The 16,373-nt window shown below is 40.9% G+C and overlaps 1 protein-coding gene across 2 annotated transcripts in view; it reads right to left on the reverse strand.

The window, feature by feature from the left end:
- fbxl4 (F-box and leucine-rich repeat protein 4) overlaps nt 1-13,939 on the reverse strand; it is an 89,333-nt gene extending 75,394 nt beyond the window's left edge. Inside the window, exons 1-2 of one of the 2 annotated variants that reach the window (XM_078399692.1) lie at nt 13,904-13,939; nt 661-1,252 (exon numbers count right to left, since the gene is read on the reverse strand). In XM_078399692.1, the coding sequence (XP_078255818.1) occupies nt 661-1,252; nt 13,904-13,937 (626 nt within the window). In that variant the 5' untranslated portion in view covers nt 13,938-13,939. The other variant, XM_078399694.1, reaches the window with a different exon arrangement.
- Nucleotides 13,940-16,373: the final 2,434 nt, after the last annotated feature.

Below are 16,373 nucleotides of genomic sequence, written 5' to 3' on the forward strand. Positions count from 1 at the left end.
AGAATTCTATTCAGTACAATAGTCAGATAGGCAGCAACAAGAACTTTATGAGAAGTTATCAGAACTTGTATTTGATAATAAAAAATCTACAATATTAATATCTCAAACAAACAAAACAAACTCAACATTTTTTGCTTCTGATAGTTAGTCTGCAGCTTCAGTGGAAAGCTAATTGTCGTCCCTCAACTGTATAATTGTAAATTTATATATTTTCACAATGATTATGATCTCAGTTAATTCAATCTAATTAAACAATCCGATCATGGGCACAATTAGTTCTATTACATTCACTGAAAATGAATGGGTTGGACAAACAGAAATGGGTATTTAAAATAAGTGGGTATAGAATAGCTGTTCGTATAGAATCAATGGAAGAGAGGATTTTGAACGAAAAGGCAGGATTACAATTTAAAAACTAATGCCCAATTTCTTATAAAATATGATAATTTACGACTCTTGGTGTGAACAAGCATTCAGTTTGTCTCTTGAAACAAAGAGTGCTAGTCATCAGCAGGAATGTTCAAAAGGAACGTATGGATGGATTCTACTTCTGGTTCTCCAAAACTGAATCTGTGAATATTGTATCGTGGAGTAATGTTACACATGACTAAAGCACACAGAAGTTTAAACAGCTGTCAAAATTCTTGAAGCTATCTTTACCTAACGTCCGATGGAGGGGTCTGCGAGTAAGGTTTTGCTGAGCAAGCCAGGATCCTGACAATGGCTCCAGGATGATACGTCTCCAACACATCAATAGCTGTTGGATACACAGCCTCTTCAAATATTAGCTCGACATAGTCTTGGCTCTGAAAAGTACGAGGTATCCTCCTGAATGGCTGAGGGGAGCCCGGACACTTTTCCCACCATCTTCCATAAGTCCGAAACACAGCCGACTGAGTGAAATCCCCGGAACTTGGGTAGACATTGGGCAGTCCAGACAAATTCCACATTGTGTAGGACAAGCTGTTCTCATTCCCATACTGAGAACTAAAGTCCACCACCTCTTTGACATGCTGCACCAGCTCAACGCTGAGAGGTAGGATGCGATTGCTTGACTCGATAGCTCGCCGACTATTCATTATTTCTCCTCTTGTTCCAGATCGGGCTCTACGCCGCAGGCAGATGTAATAAAACATGCTCAAAACTGTTAACATGGGATACATTGAGGTTAACTTGGGTATCCCCAGCACAGTGGATGTCTTCTTTATGCTCAACACGTATCTTACCTCATTCAGATTTATGCAGCATACCCCTGTATGAGTTAAGCACACAAAAAATGGCTATTACAATACGTGGCAAAACTAAAATGTGTCCTTTATTTTCAAAACACATAGAATTACTAAACTAGAACACTCAGAATGTTACAAGATATCTGAATTTTCAACTGTGCCGCTAACCAGTTTATTCCCATGCAATTTTTCTAAATAGGACAATTGAAAAATACTTCAGAAGTATGACTTGTCACTGCTCTCCAAACTGCTCAGCGCTGTCTGCAATTAACAAATTGTCCTGGCTTTCTAAAGTGAGATCATCGGAACAGTTGCTGCTCACACTCATTTATATAATAAAACACATAAAATATTGCATGAACCAATTGGATAATGTTTCCCTTTTTTGGGTTATTCTGCATTGTATTAAGGAATGATCATCTGGTTCAGTTTCACCAATGTAACTGGGAGTCTATCACAAAAGTTCATAGTCAGAAGAAGGGTCTCGACCCAAAACGTCACCCATTCCTTCTCTCCAGAGATGCTGCCTGTCCCGCTGAGCTACTCCAGCTTTTTGTGTCTGTCTTTAGTTTAAACCAGCATTTGCAGTTCCTTCCTACACAAAAGTTCATAAGTTCTAGGAGCAGAATTAGGCCAGTCGACCCATCAAGTCTATTCCACCATTAATCATGGCTGATCTATCATTCCCTCTCAACCCAATTCTCCTGTGTTCTCCCCATAATCCCTGCAACCCATACTAATCAAAAATCTGTCAATCTACACCTTTAAAATATCCATAGCCCTCCACAGCCATCTGTGGCAATGAATTCCACAGATCCTAGATCTGGTCCTAGATTCTCCCACTAGTGGAAACATCCTCTCCACGTTCACTCTATCCAAAGCAAATCATTTGATATTAACTCTAATCCATACTTAAGACAATCGTGCGAAAAGTCAGCAAATGATCAATAACAGTGAGTGAAAAGCAGTAATTAAATTAGGTCCACAAGATATAAAAGTAGGAGATATCTCAGGTAAACAATGAACAGAATGGGAAAAGTGAGAGATATGCCCAGAGTTTTCTGTTCTGCATGGGAACTTTCATCTGGAATAGGTGTCTATGTAGAACTGAGACTGGTAGTGCAAAGTCAGTTTAGGTTGAGTTAATTCCACAAGTAGTTCTTCATTAATAATCATAAACTAAACAAGTTCAAGAAGGAAATAGTACATAAGCAATGTTTGCTTTTCCTTCTCCCCAAATCCAGAATATTCTGAACATCTGTTTTAGTAATTACTTAATCCTTGTCACGCTGTACAAAGGTCACATGGATTACCATCAATAATAACTGCAACTATGCCCAATTTAAAAGCTCAAGACATGTCAGTACATAAATAAGCATGTCTTATTTAGAGTACACAGAAGACAGAAATACATTGGTAGACACAAAATGTTGGAGTAACTCAGCGGGTCAGGCATCTCTGGAGAGAAGGAATGGGTGATGTTTCGGGTCTAGACCCTTCTTCAGTACCTTCTCTCCAGAGATGCTGCCTGACCCGCTGAGTTACTCCAGCATTTTGTGTCTGCCTTCGATTTAAACCAGCATCTGCAGGTTTTTTTTCTAGACTGAAATACGTTGCAGGTTTCAAGGAACTGTGTGAAATGCAAAGATTGCACTAATTCAAAGGTTTTCAAGGGTTAAATTAAGAATTGTTCTTCGAAATAACGAAGATGTTAAAAACACAATTATGAATGTTGAAGATGTTAATAACACAATTATGAATAATGTAAGCTTCAAAGAGCACACAGAATAAAACAAATCTGGAACAATGCTCAGCCCATTCCTCAGCCCATCTGCGTAACCAATCGATCCTGCTGCTATCTTTGACAACCGTTTAACCTGTTTTCTATTCCATTCACATCATAAAAATTCAAATCGTCAAAAGACAAAGAGAAAAAATAAATATGCAGGATATTAAATTAACACTTTAATTTTTATTTACCAAACTACACAAAATATGAGGTAGCTACAAATAATCTACACACACATAATTAGTGTTTGGTAAACTAGAATTTATTATAAGATATAAAACATAATGGTCAATATGATCACATTTAACATGGATCATATTTTATCAGGGGACACAGCTGAACATAAGAGCTTCTTGGTTATGGAGATATTGCTTCTTGTTTCACTGACATTATAACTGTTTCATTAAAAAAAAGACAAAATCAGTCTTCCAATACAGTTTAAGGATTATCCTTTGTAAAATATGCCTGAAAGTGTATGCCTGAAAGCATTTTTAATCATTTTATGTGGAACTCAATATTTAACAGCCACAATTAGTTCTTGTCAATGTAATATTTTGTCATTTGAAAACGGTTAAAGCTGATTCAAGGATTTTGGGGCCTAATAATTTAATGTTCTAAAATTAAAATAATATGAAGCTTAACCTTTGATTTAATCTTTTCAAAATATTTTAAGAAAATGCAAATAGATTGTACTTAAATGGAAACCAATCAAACGGTTGTCAAATGTATCACAAAATGCTGGAGTAACTCAGCAGGTCAGGCAGCATCTAGGAGAGAGGGAATGGGTGACGTTCGGGTCACGACCCTTCTTCAGACTGAAAAAACGGTTGTGAAAGATAGCAGCAGGATCTTGATTGGTTCGGAAGATGGGCTGAGGATGGTTGATGGAGTTTACTGCTGAGAAATATGTGGTGTTGCATTTTGGGAAGACCAACATGGGCAGGACCTACACAGTGAATGGGAGGACTCTGGGGAGTGTTGTAGAGCAGAGAGATCTCAGAGTGCAGGTACATAGTTCATTGAAAGTGGCACCACAGGTAGATAGGGTGGTCAAAAAGGCTTTTGGCACATTGGCCTTCATCAGTCAGATTATTGAGTATCGAAGTTGGGAGGTCATGTTGCAGTTATATAAGATGTTGGTGAGGCCGCATTTAGAGTATTATGTTCAGTTCTGGCCATCATGTTATAGGAAAGATGTTGTCAAGTTGGAAAAGATGCAGAGAAGATTTATGAGGATGTTGCCAGGACTCGAGGACCTGAGCTATAGGGGGAGGTTACACAGGCTAGGATTCTATTCCTTGGAGTGCAGGAAGATGAAGGGTGGTCTTGTAGAGGTGGACAAAATCATGAGAGGAATAGATCGGGTTGACATACAGAATCTCTTGCCCAGAGTAAGGGAATCAAGAACCAGAGGATATAGGTATAAGGTGAGGGGGGAAAAGATTTAATGGGAACCTGAGGGAACCGAGGATGGTTGGTGTATGGGATGAGCTGCCAGGGGAGGTAGTTGAGGCAAGTACTAGCGCAGCATTTAAGAATCATTCAGACAGGTACATGGATTGGACAGGTTTAGAGGGATATGGGCCAAATGCAGGCAGGTGGGACTTGTGTAGATGGAACATGTTGGTCGGTGTGGGCAAGTTAGGCCGAAGTGCCTGTTTCCACACTATATGACTCTATAAACGAACTTAATAGGCATTTTGCAAGCAATTCTTTGATTGTTCAAATCCCGCTAATAATATGCATTAAAAACAATATTCTTCCTCTCTGTTATTAGGCTTCTGAACAGTCCTCAGCTAGAGTGCTGTCCAATTCAGATCTCCCCCATTGCAGACATTGTACTTTGTCTGTGGAATAATGCACAATGCTGAGAACTACATTCTGCACTCTGTAACTTCCCATTTGCTCCATCTATTGTACGATTTTGACAGCTGTATTGATGTATATTATTATCCAACCTAAACGAAAAGCATGTAAAACAAAGCTTTTCACTGTACGTCAGTACATGTGACAATAAGGAAAAATAGTAAATTCACTGTATTTTTAAGGAAGCAGAGAATGAAACCAATTTAACTTTAAAAAGGTATTCAATGGGTTTTGACAGTTGACAAGATACTGTTGGTGCTTTGGGTGCTCTGGTTTCCTCCCAAATCCCAAATGCTGCAGGGTTAATTAGTACTCTACATTACCCTGGTGCCTAGATTCAACAGTTCATGTTACTGGAGCAGAATTAGGCCATTCGGTCCATCAAGTCTACTCCACCATTCAATCATGGCTGTTCTATCTTTCCCTTGTAACCCCATTTTCCTGCCTTCTCCCATAACCCCCGACACCCGTACTAATCAAGAATCTGTTAATCTCCACTTTAAAGATACCCATTGCCTTGGCCTCCACAGATTCCTATGGCAATGAATTTCAAGATTTGCCATCTTCTGACTAAAGAAATTCATCTTTATCTCCTTTTTAAAGCTACATCCTTTTATTCTGAAGCTATGACCTCTGGTCTTAGACTCGCCCACTAGTGGAAACATCCTCTCCACATCCACTCTATCCAGGCCATTCACTATTCGGTAAGTTTCAATGAGTTTCAATGAGATCCCCCCTCATTTTTCTAAACTCCAGCGAGTACAGGCCCAGTGCCATCAAAAGCTCATCATATATTAACCCAATCATTCCTGGAATCATTCCTGTAAACCTCCTCCAACACCATCGCGTCCTTCGCATGAGGCCCAAAACAGCCCCCTATACTGCAAATGCGATAAATAAATAACAATAAATCAAAAGGAAGCTCATGGACATGTGAGAACGAAACAGGATGTGGAATGGGGCTGATGGTATTATTCTGCTGGGAACCAGTATAGACCACAGGGGAGCGGCACAGTGGCAGTGCCTAACAACGTCAGAGACCCGGGTTCGATACTGACTACCGTGCTGTCTATACGGAGTTTGTACAGTGTGTTCTCCCTGTGACTGCGTGGAATTTCTCCAGGTGCTCCAGTTTCCTCCCACACTCCAAAGACCAACAGTTTTGTAGATTAATTGGCTTTGGTAAAATTGTAAATTGGCCCTAGTGTGTAGGATAGTGCTAGAGTATGGGTGGTCGCTGGTCGGCGCGGACTTCGTGGGCTGAATGGCCTGTTTTCGCTCTCTATCTCTAAAGTCTAAAGACTAATATGGATGAAAAACCAAAGGTCCTTCTTCCACATCATGATAAGTTAGTAATGCTCTTTCTCTAAATATTATGAAAATTGAGTAACCATTAACCTACCTCAACATTTGAAAACTGTCTCCTACTTTGTATTGGGAAGTCTCTATTCACAACCAGGAAAAAGGGTTGGAGTCAAATGGATAGCAAAGTATGTTATAATATCATATCTGGTGAGCTAATGTTTCATTGTGTGTGAGATAACATTAATCAGCTCACCTATTATTTTTTTAACGTATACAAAACTTGTAATAAAAATCTGCACAGTAAAGAAGGCAGTTCAATGTTTTCCAAGGAGAAATTCCATTTACGTGTTTATTTCTGAACTGCGTTATTGAATCTTGTAGATGATAAAGTTAATCAAATCAAAATTCCACTGAAAATGCAGCGATTGCAATCTATCTATATTTAAAATTGTTGACGTAAAGCTTGTATCTCAAACTGTCTTGTTGGCCTATGTAGGAAGGAACTGCAGATGCTGGTTTAAATCGGAGACACAAAATACTGGAGTAACTCAGCGGTTCAGGCAGCATCTCTGGAGAAGGAATGGGTGACGTTTCGAGTCGAGACCCTTCTTCAGACTGAAGATGTTAGCCTGTGTGCAGTTCAACTCTGAAGAATTGTTGGGGAAGGGGAGGAAATAATAGCTAACAGGTATATGTCAGTAACTAGAATACCATATTGTCGCCAGAACATCAGCCATGTTAAGCAGCAAAATTTGGTTGAGGTAATATTTCCCACAAAATCATTCTCCACTCTAAACAACCTATCCAATATATCTTGGCTGAGATTTTCAACTAGGATCATGCTAATGCGATTTTCCCCTTAATCAATACTCAGGGATGTGTCCGTCTCTATGAGGTATCTTCTGCACTTTTTGGGACCTCACCTCTCTCAGAGCAATCATGCCACATTTCATGGGGGTTTGGCATTCAAGTGTAAACATGGGCTTCTATTAATATTGATCAATCAAAAAAGTTAACGACACTTGAAATCTGAAATAAACACAAACTATATTGAAAATATTTAGCAGGAAAAGAGAAATAGCTGACATTTCGAGTTCAGGACCCTTCATCCAAACCAAGAGAGAAAACACACTAGTTTCCAGTAGTAGAGAAGGTGGGAGAGGGATACATAAAACAAATGGAATAACATAGAACAAATAGAATATTTCTAACAGGGCAAGTCCAAAGGAGTAAATGAAGCAGTTAAAATCAGATCATGGTTCTTGATCTGTGTAATGTGTTGTAAGAGTACAGTTGTGGGCTGTGGCCAGCATGCCCGACTATACAAATAGTGAAAAACAGAGCACAAACACAGATAGGTAGAAATGGCCAGTTGTGTACAGACAGGAAGAAAGAGTGAGTAACTCGATATTTAGTCCAACGGGTTCAGCATAAACAATGGTTAGTCACGTCACCTCCTTGTGCTGTTCGTCACTAAGAGGCACACACTGTAACCACAAATAGTAGACAAGACCTTGGCTTGGACAATCCAGTCCTATGCGACTCGTGATAATATTGCTCTCAAATTTACATGTATTTTGTTTTTTAATGATCATCTCCTTTCAAATCTGAACCTCTGTATGTTTCTTGTGGAAATAACACAATAAGAATTTCTACCACACATAGAATTATAGCCAATCAAGGCTGTACTTTAGTCATATGCAGCTGATGAAATAAGGTGTCACAAGAGCAGAGCTTATGTTTGAAATAAACCATCTGAATCCAGATATTAAATTATGAGTGGACGTAAACTGTTAATCTTTTCAGTAACTGAATGAACAGAGAAATCTAAGTTCAAACACATAATTGCCCAAAAGTCTGGATGACTATAAAGAAAGCCATAAAAATGCCAAGAGCATTTTGAGTCTAATAAATTGGTCGTAGAATATAGGAGTGAAAATGTAATGAAACTTCTACTAAACATTGGTTAAGAATAGGAAACGACAGTCATGAGGAGACACATGAGATACAGCTGCTATTTATATTGGAGCACTGAAGGTTAGAACAAAATTTAATACAGTTTGTTTTGATGGGAGTGGAAAGACTTGGTCACTTAAAGGAAACGTTCAGCATTTAAATTATGGCAAAGTGAGAGAGATAGAGATATAACTATAAACAAATTTGATGAAGTAGAACATGCTTACCAAGAGGAAGGGTTTGAAACCTGTAGGTGAAACCCTTAGGTGAAAGAATAGGTAGATATATAAAACAAATGGAGAAATGGGACTAATAAACAGTGCTGCAAGAATAATGTTTAGCAAAACCACGGCTGAATGGAATGATCTGTTTCAATGTTGTAGAGCTATATAGTTAAAAAAGTGAAAAATATTCTGAAATTAAAAATGCTGAAATGACAACAAAATTAGATTTGTTTCTAAATATTGAAGTTTGACACATAGCAGCATCAAGAAATTTTAAACTTGAATTTTACCCTGTCTAACTTATAAATGAATCAATTTTCACTATATTTTCAGCGTGTCGGAGGATACAAGAGGACGAAAAAGAAAGTTGCACTAATATAATCAAAGGTATCACAAAATGCTGGAGTAACTCAGCAGGTCAGGCAGCATCTCAGGAGAGAAGGAATGGGTGACGTTTCGGGTCGAGACCCTTATCAAATATAATCAAAGAATCGGTTCAGTGGTAAGGTGAAGTAAAGCATTTGCAGAGGGCAAAAGGTGAAGAATCCAACATTAAACAAGATATTAAGAAGCAGAAGGTTCATGATTTGCAACTCCATAGATTCCAAAAGATAGCAGGACCATAGAAACAAGGACACTAAACATTGGAGTGACTCAGCAGATCAAGCAGCATCTCTGGAGGACCTGGATGGGTGACATTTCGGGTCGGGACCCTTCTTCAGACAGGACTGTAGAAATGGTAGATAGGTTGGCATATGGGATATTTACATATATGACCCGAAACGTCACCCATTCCTTCTCTCCAGAGAAGCTGCCTGTCCTGCTGAGTTACTCCAGCATTTTGTATCTATCTTCGGTCTAAACCAGCATCTGCAGTTCCTTCCTGCACATGCACCATGTACAAAATTGGTTACCATTCTGTAGGAAAGACATAATACCAGAGAAAATGCAGAGACTTTCAGAATGTTGCCAAGGCTATGAAAGGTCCATTGTCAGGAATCTCCCTTTTTACTTGGGTTGTTTATTTTGCAACGAAGGAGATCAAGATTTTATTCAAGTGTTTAAAATAATGAGGCCCAGGCAGGGTGAATAGAAAAGATCTTAGAATTTCTTATTTTGCTACCAGAGTTGGGGCAGCACAGTGACACAGCGGGAAAGTTGCTGCTTTACAACGTCAGAGACCCAGGTTCAATCCTGACTACAAGTGCTGGCTGGACTTCGGTATTTCGACTGAGCATGCACAGGTCGTAGGTCGCAGGGGCATAACATTCTTGCCGGCTGATCTGCTGCGTGTAAACAAACCTTCGTTTCCACCGTATTTTCCAGTTTTGCTTCGTAGAGGTAAGAAATTACCGCTTTCAACACTGTTAATTAAGTGTATATATGGTTAATTTGTACAAAACTACAATGATTTTGTTGGTTTTATTGCTTTACGCTTCAGTGTGAGCAAGATAGTGACTGAATAACAAGCATTTTTTATTGTTTTGGAGGGGGGGTTGGAGAATGAAATGAAATGTATGATTTCAATAACTATCAAGAGACTTCTGAATGAGTGACGGTTCATCTCTGAGGCTAGAATATTTGTCGTGGTTAAAGTTTGATGCAAGTTAAGGACAGCGTTTTCTATTTCAACCCGTTTCAGTGCTGCACCGAAGGTGTTCTCTTACCCGATCGCAGATATGCTCGCTGCTGTTTGTCTGAAATATCTATATACTAAAACTCTCGTTTGTTATCTTGTTTGTGACTGAACTTCAGCCAAAACGGTACACGATAGCGCGACAATTTTAGGCCCACCTTACTCACCATTGTCACTTTAGTGATAATGCAAGTAGTTTTATTGAAAGCGGTGTTATATTTTTAAAGTTATTCACATTTTAAAGTTTAAAAGGAGGGGAGGGGGAGGGTGGAGTGGGGGGTTGAGGAGAGGGGGGGGAGGACAAGGTGCTGCACCAATGCTGGAGAGGTTTGGGCCCAACAGGTCCACTTTGTCTAGTTGAAAACTACGAACATTATGCCGTTAATTCGCACTTCAGAATTAAGTTGGGGAGAGGGGTGATCCCGTGACGTGGATATGTTTTCATTTTTCGCCGGAGGGGCAAGGAAATGCGGCAAAGTGTCCGGACCCACAACCTCAGTAACATCAGTCTGAGCCGCCCGCCCTTTTAACACACTCTCTGACGCAATGGTCACATCTGCACATTCACAACTCAAACTGTTGGCCCGATGCACAGTTCCCACGGTAGGTTTTCCTCTTCACTACATCTTTGCTGCGGATTCTCGGGGTTGACAAGTAGTTTGACTTTAGTTCATTTCAATATTTCAGACAAAAAGCAGCGACCATATCTGCGATCGGGTAAGAGAACACCTTTAGGTGCAGCACTGAAACAGGTTGAAATAGAAAACGCTGTCCTTAACTTGTATCAGACTTTAACCACGACAAATATTCTAGCCTCAGAGAAGAACCGTGACTTATTCAGAAGTTTCTTGATTGTTATAGAACTCATACATTTCATTCTCCACCCCCGCTCCAAAACAAAGAACAATAAAAAAATGCTTGTTATTCAGTCACTATCTTGCTCACTCACTGAAGCATAAAACAATAAAACCTACAAAATTATCATAGTTTTGTACAAATTAACCATATATATATATACGCCTAATTAACAGTTTTGAAAGCAGTATTTTCCTCAAAAGTTCTATGAAGCAAAACTGGAAAATATGGATGAAACGAAGGTTTGTTTACATGCAGATCAGCCGGCGAGAATGTTATGCCCCTGCAATCTATGACCTGCGCATGCTCAGTCGAAATACCAAACTCGCTTATTACTGGGGATTAAAAAAACTTGCCTTGCACATCTCGTTTAAACTCTGCCCCCATCAGCGTAAAGCTAAGCCCGCTGGTATTTGATCTTTCCATCATGGGAAAAAGATACCAATTGTCAACTCTATTTATGCCTCTCATAATTTCACATTCTTCTATCAGATCTCCCTACAACCAACATTCCAGGGAAAACAATCTACATCCTGTCCAACCACTCCCCGGAGCTAATACCCACTGATCCAGTCACCATACTGGTAAACCTCCTATGCACCCTTTCCAAAGCATGGGAAAGCACCCTTCCTCTCATGGGGCAACCAGAACTGCACACAATATTCCAAATACAACCTAACGAAGGCCCTAAAAAGTTGCCATTGAGAATTCTTACTTCTTCCCACACTGAACTTAAAAACATATCGTACTAGAAGAACATTTTAGTAGTAAGTCCAATAGTTTTACTTGTATCCTTTTCTAGGCTTCTCTGGCACTATTTATCGTAATTTAGCAATTTCTAGATTCGTTCCATAATCTTTCTCGTGTTTCAGTGTGTCATTTCTATTTTGACAAATTAATTCAGTTTGAAGCCCATCATGATCTGAAATTAGATTGTATTCAAGGGGACTTGGACAAGTTAAACAGATGGATGACAGAAACATAATTGTAAAACATTCAAATCCCACTAATAGATTCCATTTCACCATGCACAAAAGCAAAGTAATATCTACCACCGATAAAGCAGGAGATTTGTCCACAATTAATTAAGTCCACAAAGAAAAGGTTAACGTTAATTTACTGCAGCAATATTCCAATGGGAAAAATCTTGGACCATTAAATTTTATAAATGAAACAAAACAAAAAAACGATGGGCTTAATAGAAACCAGGAAACACTGAACACGTGTTCTAACGCTGGAAGCATGCAGCTGCCAGCAACCCTATCAATTCTGAACTCGTGGGAGGGGTGTAACTTTGCAAATTTACATTGCAATAAAATACCAAATGCCTTTAGACTGATGTCAATTTACAAGAATGTTTAAAGCAATAAAAGTTAATAAGGAATGGGGAAAATAACAATAAAGGCTAATTTTTTTAATTACTACCGTTTGTCATCGCTATGTGGAAATTATGCATTAAGTTATTCTCCAGTAGCATATTAAACCCAGGGATCAGGAACGTCCTGAGACAGACTCTCGATTGCGTGCAAATGAGAAGCAAAACTGTTTCTCACGTTAAAGTGACAGGTACAACTGCATCCTTGAAGATGTTTATAAATTGTATTCACGCGTGATTTTCACTTTGAGGCTGAGAGAGTGTGAGAGAGTGTGAGAGAGTGTGAGTGTGTGAGAGTGTGAGAGAGTGAGTGAGAGTGAGTGAGTGAGTGAGTGAGTGAGTGAGTGAGTGAGTGAGTGAGTGAGTGAGTGAGTGAGTGAGTGAGAGTGAGAGTGAGTGAGTGAGAGTGAGTGAGTGAGTGAGAGTGAGAGTGAGTGAGAGTGAGAGTGAGTGAGAGTGAGTGAGAGTGAGTGAGAGTGAGTGAGAGTGAGTGAGAGTGAGAGTGAGTGAGAGTGAGTGAGAGTGAGTGAGAGTGAGTGAGAGTGAGAGTGAGTGAGAGTGAGTGAGAGTGAGTGAGAGTGAGTGAGAGTGAGAGAGAGTGAGAGTGAGTGAGTGAGAGTGAGTGAGTGAGAGTGAGTGAGTGAGAGTGAGTGAGTGAGAGTGAGTGAGAGTGAGTGATATATATATATAGAGAGAGAGAGAGAGAGAGAGAGAGAGAGGGGGGTAAGTGGTGGATTGGTCCTTGAAATTGATGTGTCTTTTCAAAAGTGAATGGGGAGATTTCATCCTAATCGACTTCTAGTCCAGACGATGCAGCATATTGCGCGGCCGTGACCACGCACGGCCGGTGCACGGCCTGACGTCTCTGAAGGTGGAGGCGGAGGCGAGGGAGATCAAAGGGCGCTGAGACCCCCGGCCTGCCTGCCTCTGGACAGGCGCCGTTCTAGAATTGGAACGTCGTCGCGATTGTTCGCAACGCTCCAGAATGGAACGTTCGCACAATCCGCACAAGTGGAACAATCCAGGCGTTGCAACACAGTCCAGAATTGGAACCCGGCGACAACTGAATGCGTTCCAGAAATGATGGAAAGCGGTGTTCCAAACTCTCCCACTCTGCCTGCCGCCAGCACCCGGCTATGCTATGGGCCACCTCTCTGTTCACCCGGGGGTGAGGGAGGGAGGGGTAAGGGGAGAGGGGAGAGGGGAGGGGAAGTGAGAGGTGAGGGGAGGTGAGGGGAGGAGGGAGGGGAGGGGAGGGGAGAGGGGGGAAGAGGGGAGGGGAGAGGGGGGAAGAGGTGAGGGGAGAGGGGGAGGTGAGGGGAGGAGGAGGAGGGAGGGAGGTGAGGGGGAGGTTAGGTGAGGGGGGGAGGGGGGGTGAGGGGAGAGGAGAGGGGTGAGATGAGAGGGAAGGTGAGGGGGGAGGGGAGGTGAGGGGGGAGAGGAGAGAGGAGATGGGAGGGGAGAGGTGAGTGGAGAGAGGGGGAGAGGTGAGGGGGGGGTGAGCCGAATGCTTGAGGCATCTTCCAATAACAACCATTCCCACCTTCTCTTTCCAAATAAATGTTTGTACCTGTCGGCCAGTGAGAGACACTCTATGCCCCCTACTCGCAAAGCGGCTGATATGTGTACTGAGCAAACTGTATCTCCATGTTTGGTTCAACCACTTACCCGTTTTCCGCTGCTCCCTTCCTGATGTAAACATGTCACCGACATCCGGGGCTTCGGTGCAAACATGGGCGAAGGATGCTGGGAGTTGAAGTCTTGGCCCGCACAGAGAGGTCTGAAAGTGGAAGTTACTATGCAGCCTATTCGTTCCTCAAATACATATTGTGCTACTCTGCAGCCTAATCGTTCCTCAAATACATATTGTGCTACTCTGCAGCCCAATCGTTCCTCAAATACATATTGTAAGAAAGTTTTTTTTTTTTTGGACAATCTTATTTTTTGAAAGAGATCATTCAAATCCTGTGTTCTACATGTAACGACAAAAGAAGACGATTAGCATGAAAATATACACACTCGAAACCTCGAACAGGTCAACGTCCACCGAAAGTCTGAAATGAAAGTTAATGCTTCGTCTGAACTGGGGAAGTGAAAACAATATTATTTCAAACATATAATACTTGATATCACATTACAAAGAAAATTGAATAGCATGGTAGAGTCTTACAGCGTGGAAAGGTGGTTCTTCGGCCCAACTTGCCCACACCGGCCAACGTGTCCCATCTACACTACTATCCCACCTGCCTGCATTTGTACAGAGATGATTAAAAAATGTTACCAAGGCTAGAGTATTTTAGCCTGAAGGAAAGATTTGTTGGGCTGGTAGACACAAAAAGCTGGAGTAACTCAGCGGGACAGGCAGCATCTCTGGAGAGAAGGAATGGGTGACGTTTTGAGACCCTTCAGACTAATGTCAGGGGAGTGAACAGAGACAGATAGAACGTAGTCGGAGACAGTAAGACTGGTGGGAGAATGGCAAGGGTGAGGGGATGGAGAGAGAGGGAAAGCAAGAGCTATTTGAAGTTAGAGAAGTCAATCTTCATACCACTGGGGTGTAAGCTACCCTAGCGAACAGGTGCTGTCCCTACAATTTGTGCTGGGCCTCACTCTAACAATGGAGGAGACAGAAAGAAAGGTCAGATTGGGAATGGGATGGGGTGTTAAAGTGCTAAGTGTTGACCCTATTACCTCTGTAGGGTATCAACTGACGTCTCAAACAAAAGACTCTAAACCAAGGTTTAGTCTAGTTTAGTACAGCTTAATCTTTACTAACACTCAAGTAACTTTAAACATGCATTCAAACAATTGACTTCTAATAACTTCTCATTTACTTTACTATTTCAACTTATCACTTCTTAAACTAAATCACAAAACTCATGACTTGGAGTCAGATATTACCCGTATGAATGAATTGGCCAGATTCACTCTGTTGGTAGGGGGTAGTCTTCTCTGAGCTTCGAACTCAGGTCCCTTCTTCTTGCGATGGTTGTTCCCGGGTTGTCGCTGCCGATGACACGGACCGCCCTTTTATACAAATTTTCCTTCCCTCTTCGAAAGGAAGCCTTTGTTCTAACCCAAGGCTCTCATGGCTTTACAGTCAATCATTTCAAGATGTCACTCCTCCAAGGGCTGAATAAACAAAACACATCTTCATTCCTTATCAGGCTAGGGAGTTCTTATTTATGTTGCTTGTTCATACCTCCTCATTATAGAGTTATTTTGCAATATGTCCGTTCCAGGCACCTTATCTTCCCAAGGCCGAACTGCCCAGCTGTGAAGGTACCTTCAGCTCTGCTCCCACCAGATGTCAATGATGTGACCGTTTACACTGCACTTCTTTGTTCTCCTGGCTCCAGCATTTCGCACTGTCTGTTTCTAGCTGGTAGCATCCTCCCAAAACCTGTCGGGATACTTGACATCCAGTCCCAGGCTATATATCCCCCCTTTGATCCATTGAGCGCTTTGCGAATTGGATCACACTGAACCTTGGCCATTTCATCTCATAAATGTAAATATCCGAGTCTTTGCCACGTTACAATTTTCTACAAAGCATAGCCGTGCAAATAGTAATTAAGATCATTACGATTCTCTCTAAAAGCATTATTTCCCTCATCTTTATCTTATCTATACGTTTGACCCTGCTTGTTGCCTCGATAATTTGTCAGTTCTTACTTGTTCTCTAACATCTTTCCTTTCTGATCTTTGATTACGTTTCCGCAGGTACCGTTCCATGTTTAGCTTTCTCTCTATTCCCACTTTCCAACGTTTAAACATCATCAATACATACACTTGGTATATTAAAACCATCACAATGATAGCAATGTGGGAGGCAATCCTTACCCACGGGTGAATTTGTACATTTGCGCCCCAGTTACAAATATCATCCCACCAGCTGGTTTCTTTAATTTTTTTTAAATATCTCAATATCTCCAGTGTGCTGGATGAACTTAATGAATGTACTGTGGGCATTAATTAGCTGTTTCTTAAACCGTTGTAAATTATCAGGCAGGAGCCTAACTTCAGTAATATATTTTTGGAAGTGTTTGCCGAAATCTTCTTTTATTCCCTCAATTACTTCCATCGTGATTTCATTACGTTTATGTATATCAATCAACTCAATTTTACCAATTCTGGT

The sequence above is a fragment of the Rhinoraja longicauda genome, chromosome 5 (genome assembly GCF_053455715.1).
Source record: "Rhinoraja longicauda isolate Sanriku21f chromosome 5, sRhiLon1.1, whole genome shotgun sequence".
Taxonomy (NCBI): Eukaryota; Metazoa; Chordata; class Chondrichthyes; order Rajiformes; family Arhynchobatidae; genus Rhinoraja; species Rhinoraja longicauda.